The sequence below is a fragment of the Urtica dioica genome, chromosome 8, assembly GCF_054948205.1.
Source record: "Urtica dioica subsp. dioica isolate 48M chromosome 8, U.dioica_male_clone48M_v1_H2, whole genome shotgun sequence".
Lineage (NCBI taxonomy): Eukaryota > Viridiplantae > Streptophyta > Magnoliopsida > Rosales > Urticaceae > Urtica > Urtica dioica.
The window spans coordinates 38,338,269-38,343,977 of NC_142763.1; the positions used below are offsets into that span (position 1 = coordinate 38,338,269).

Consider the following 5,709-nt stretch of genomic DNA (forward strand, 5'->3'; position numbering starts at 1 on the left):
TTAGCCCTTGGGGCCCTTGAGCTCGGTGGTTCTGGAAGCCACATGTAGTCCCTGCTTTGCAGCAGAACTATGATAAACAACAAAAACAATACATTTATTTTATTCAACCTTGTTTAATAGATTTTCAAAAAAAAAAAAAACAAGAAGTTTATACAATTTATAAGCTTATTTGATTCAATCACCTTAGTGGAAAAAAAAAAAGCATGGTATAAAGGTAAATAGATGTGTATGTACATAAAAGTTGAAACCTGTTCCTACCATATTTAAGCAAATTTTGTCAAATAAAAACCTAAATCGTGCATGTTCATTTTCTTGTTGAGGTACAATATAAAAATCAAAATTTAGAAGAACCCATTTTCAATCACTCAAACAATAATCTCATGTGGGCATTTTCGTCTACAAGTCCTAATACATAAATGAAATAAAATGAAGCTGAGTCAATATCTCACAAAAAAAAAAAAAAAAAAAAAAAAAAAGCTATACGAAACAGAGAAACGAAGTGAAAAAAAAAACGGATTGAATTCCAACGCAACAAGAGAGAGAGATCTTGGCAAGGAGAGGGAGAGAATGAACGAGGATGCTATAGAGCGATGATGGAGTTGGAAACGATATTTTCATCATGTCGTTCATCTTTGGAGAGGATCGTATTTTCTTTTCTTTATTTTGGTGGCCCCTGTTCTTGCTTTTTCGGAGAGAAGGTGAGAGAGAGAGAACTAAAGAAGAATTGGAGAGAGAGAGATGGTTGAGGGTTTGAGAAGAATTAGGAGAAAACAAGAAAAGTGTGAAAAGAAAAATAAATAAATAAATAAAGAGTAACACGTAATCGCACATTAGGCAAACTACTACAAGTATATTAGTTTATATATTAGTTTATCCAAAATTATATATTAGTTTATTTTGGTCAAAACTATTGAAACTACTACTACTACTTGCGGCAAGATCCCATAATTATATAATAATATATATATAAAAAATTAATAGTACAATGGTTACATACTTTTATTACTTCGATTATTTTCTTAATTATTGAATATTTAGACTAAAATTTTAATATAAAAGGCCTGAATGAGTCTACGTCCCCATATATATAATTCTCCAGTGCATCCATTTTATTCTAAATATTCTCTATTGTGCTTTATAAAGTTCATTGCCGCCGTACGGAGTATAAATAGAAGAAAAACTAATTTTTTTCTAAATATCCTCGACTAAATACCCTGTTATAATAATTTTCGTCTACGGGTCTGCTTGCTACGACCTCCAGGAGGGGGATATGACTAATAACCTCTTTTCAATCCCACGATGACCTGATTGTTTAGGTCGATCCGCAATATAATCATCGTAAAACCTTCATAATCTTGCCAAAGAATTAGGCTCCACAACTCAATTCATACTAATCAAAGCAAAAATATATCGTTTTTCTCTCTAATAATCTTACCACCAATAATATGTTATTCTTCCAAAAATCTTATAGTAGCTTGTCTTACAAAAATCTTAGAGGTCTAGTTGTGAAAATTAGTGATTGACTAATGGTAAAAGTTTATTTTGGTGTCATCCAAGTCATATTAGTCAAATTTTGTAGTAGTGCTGATCGTGAAAGCTGTGGTTGACTAAAAGTAAAAGAAAACATTAGCGATCGAATGATTTTGTACTCGTTTCTATACTATATTAGTGATCCTTATAGAATAAAAATATAATTAAGTAAATGTGATGAGTACAATTAGTAATACATAAATTATCACTAAAAAAATCTGGTGCAGTAACGTTATCATCGAAAGTATTCAAGGAGATTCTTTGGAAAGACTCGGAGAAAAAGGATAAAAAAGCTTAAGAGTATAATGATAGGAATGAAAATAAATGAAACAGAAACATGAAAATATCACTATAAGACAAATTGGAGGTGAAGCAACATCTTGACTGACCAACGAGTCCGATAACATCTATCCAAACACTTGTTCAAGATGTCTTAACCTTGCCCCGACACTCTCCGGCACTTTCGGAGTCGCTTCGTTGCTCGACAATGCGATTCTGACTTGTTCTGATTTGGTGAACTTTTCGCCCCACAGGAACCGCATTTGTCGAGCTCCGCAATATCACTCCCACATTCACTGACTCCGGCGACACATTTTCACAGTGAACTAGTATTGTGCCACGAACATGTGTTCAAGATTAAAAATCGGCCATTGGAGCATCAAATCACCGTGCTCAGCAAATCTAGATTATGCAAAGCAATACCGTAGAGAAGAATATTTTTTTTGGTAGAAAATGATTGTATTGACGATCTTAGTTTGAAATTACAATAGAGGCAACGTTATATAAGCTTGCCGTACAAGAGGCGTAAATGACTAAGTAGTAGTAGACGACATAGAGAGCATAAATGATATAGAGGACTTAGTCGTAACACCCTAGATTCAACCATAAGAGCCGTATCCGAGTTCCCCAACAACACGCCACGCACACGGCGCTAGCTTCCTCTCAGGAGACTTAAATATATCCATGGAGACAGACAAATTATAGTTTAGGGTTACAAGAAAGTGACTGTGTATTTATTACTCAATCATTACAAGTGTGAAAGTGGTAAATAATTAAGCAATGTTTTGAGATCATACGGTTTCTTCATGTATTTATAGCAACTTAGTGGGATTTCGCTAATTTGACAAGCTTCCCAAATTCTATCCATTTTAGGTATCCTACTTCGTATTACTTGCTATTTTCTACACGTATCGTTTCTTCATTCTAACTATATTTATTTTGCTGGACGCGCGTTCAAAATTATTCTTCAACTATTATTCCACATCAGCCATAATTTTACTCTACAGACAATATTAAGAAATTAGTACTAAAAAAAATTCAACGTATATATATATATATATATATATTAATTTTCTTTCAATAATTAAAATACTATATAAATTCTACATGAAATTATTAAATCTCTAATTCTTTTGAGTTAAAAATTATTAAATCAATTTAGTAAGCATAAAGGAAAATTTGTGGTAAGGTGTAGCAACTACGCACACTGGTTGTAAGCGTAACTAACTCTAACTGACTTCCAGCATAGCGATCGATCTTCAGTGCTGATCTGAATATGACGTGACTGTGAGTGAAAATACAAGAAGAACGTACTCATAGGCACATCATAGACGCATCTCTCTCAATAGAATATATAGAGACCAAAACTAGAAGAATGATATTTCTTATTTGTGTCTAACTGGGCTAAGAAAAAAAAAAGAGAATTGCCTTTCATTTTAACTAATAGAAAACAAATGCAAAAGGAAGCTGCCCTCATTCAAGGAGAGCAAGTACACTTAAATGGAAAATTTTGCTCATGATGACGTTTTATCTTGGGCAAATGAGGATGTTGAGATATGTAAGAAAAAAAAAATGCGGGTCAAGCAGCGCTGGCGTGACACGATTGGAGGCCTAAAGCTAACTTCAAAATATGATACATTTTAACCAAAATTATTGAAGCATGTAAAATTTAAATTTCATTTTTTATGATAATGATAACGATTTTATTAAATAATAAAAATCTTTAATAATTTTTGTATGATAGAAATAATGATTCTATTAAACAATAATGCAAATGGTTTTTTTTTTCCTACACAATAAAAACTCATTTTTACTTTTTTATGAAGAGTTGGTGGTCAGATGTGGGCTTGTACATGATGGGCTTCTTTTCACTAATTGTGTATGTAATCTGCCTTTGGCAGCCAATAATCATTATTATTGTATTACTAGTCAAAGAAGGGAAATGGCCGGATGTAGTAGTGTTTTCAATGATTTGGACCAAAATATAGAGTTTCTTGTTTTGGACACTTAGCTGATATTTTTTTTTTATATTGTTAATAGTGTTGTTTATTTATTTATTTTTATAATTAAAAATATTGATTAGATAAGTAATGGGTACGGCGCTTTTCTACACGTTTATCTAGTGTTTACCTATTATCCGAACCCGCTTCAAAAACCGTGTACATTTTTATAATTTAACAGATGTGTTTTGATTTTTGAATAATATTGTATTTTCAAAACTTGAAATTCAGTGGTGTTTTCATTAATTAGGCATAATCAAAGTGATTGATTGCAAACGACTGAAACAAATTAAACGTGTATAATCCTTGCCAATGAGAAAGACTAGGAGAAATGAATAATGTAGTGGAAGATCTTTACTGATGAGGATAGACACTGACTCAATAACAATAAAACAGAGATGATGAACTAAGCTAATAAACTTGCGCGCATTTGTTTAGAGTTGGTTTTAGTGGGTACAAAATTGTGGGTAAAGAAAGGAAGGGATGGTGGAGCAACATGAGAGCGGACCATCTCTGCTTGGGGTCCCTCTGGAAGCATCTTAGAAGAAAGTCCTTCCCGGCCTCGGACACGTGTTGGGGTATCTCCGGCACCAAAGGCAGACACGTCAGCGCATACATGAACTGTGCCTGAGTCATGTGATCGAACCGCCCTCTCCACACGCCCCGCCCAGTCATCATCTCCAACATAATGCAGCCCAGAGACCAGACGTCGAGCTCCGGCCCGATCGCTCCCTCCCTCACCGACTCCGGCGACATGTAATCCGGCGTCCCCCGGAACCTCCAGCAGGCCCTCATCTGAGGCTCTTCAACTTCCTTGGCCATCCCGAGATCCGCGATCCTCAGCTGCACGCCGGTGCCGTACGGAACCGGGAAGGCGAGGATGTTGGCGGGCTTGAGGTCGCAGTGGACGAAGCCTTTGCTGTGGAGTTTCAAAAGCCCTCTCGCGATCATCCGAGCGTACACTCTGACGTGGAACTCATCGGGGATTCCGCGGCGGATCAAGCGAGTTAGGGTTCCGAGCGGAGCGTAGTCGAGGAAAAGGTTGAAGAGATCGAGGCCGCTCTCTTTGGTGGCCATGGCCATGTAGCAGTGCACGATCTCGTTGCAGCCTCGGAGGGCTCTGTAGATTCTGAACTCCTTCTTCAGAGAAGCCGAGTCTTTCAGGGACGATGTTTTCACGGCCACCGGATGTGCCCTCCCGCATTGTGTAACATCAGCATCACCTCGTAAACGACGCCGTACGAACCTCTCCCGATCACCCGAAGCCGTTCCCACGTGATTGCCTTCCCATCATCGGAGCCCGACGACGACGATGATGATGATGATGAAACCGTCAGCTGCGACATTGTTACTTCAATTCAATTCAACCCCGCCCTAGCGGAATTGAGAATGCTTTGAGACGATACGATCTTTCTATTCTCCGATAATGACAAAAGTGTGCAAATAGTGATTGTGTTTTTGGAATAAGACCATGTATTTATAACAAACTTAGTGGGCGTTCACTAGTTTGATAGGTTTCCATATTTCTATCCATTTTCCGAATCCTACTTCCTCTTACTTGCTATTTGCTACACGTGTCGGTTTCTTCCTTCCAATTTTATTTATTCTCTCCTGGACTTCGTTCTATATTACTCTTCAACTCTTATTCCACATTTGGATAAAAAAAAAAAAAATAAATAAAACAAACAAACTACTATTTCACAATTCACATCATGGCCAATTAATCTATACTCTACGGACATTAATAAAGGAAATTAGTACTTTAAAAAAAATAAAACATTTACGGACTATAAATTTAAATACTATTAAGTATCACATGGAATACTCAGATTCTTAATCTTCTCTTTCATGAAGAAAATACATAAAGGAAAACTGTTAAATGAAAGAGAGCGCAAACTAA

General features: G+C 36.1%; 1 protein-coding gene across 1 annotated transcript; it reads right to left on the reverse strand.

The window, feature by feature from the left end:
• Window positions 1–5,155, reverse strand: LOC149389677 (mitogen-activated protein kinase kinase kinase 20-like). The gene is made up of 3 exons (XM_089622694.1): window positions 5,056–5,155; window positions 4,318–4,966; window positions 1–67 (listed from the first exon to the last, which is right to left on the reverse strand). The coding sequence occupies exons 1-3, from the start codon at window positions 5,153–5,155 to the stop codon at window positions 1–3; spliced, it is 816 nt and encodes a 271-aa protein (XP_089478820.1).
• Window positions 5,156–5,709: the final 554 nt, after the last annotated feature.

What these genes read in the sequence shown, in the direction of transcription:
- LOC149389677 (XM_089622694.1), bottom strand. Translation starts at nt 5,155, where the DNA reads ATGTCGCAGCTGACGGTTTCATCATCATCATCATCGTCGTCGTCGGGC. An exon ending in GCTTCGGGTGATCGGGAGAG is followed by an intron (nt 4,967 to 5,055) that starts GTTCGTACGGCG and finishes CGTCCCTGAAAG; the next exon opens with ACTCGGCTTCTCTGAAGAAG. An exon ending in AGGGACCCCAAGCAGAGATG is followed by an intron (nt 68 to 4,317) that starts GTCCGCTCTCAT and finishes TGTTTATCATAG; the next exon opens with TTCTGCTGCAAAGCAGGGAC.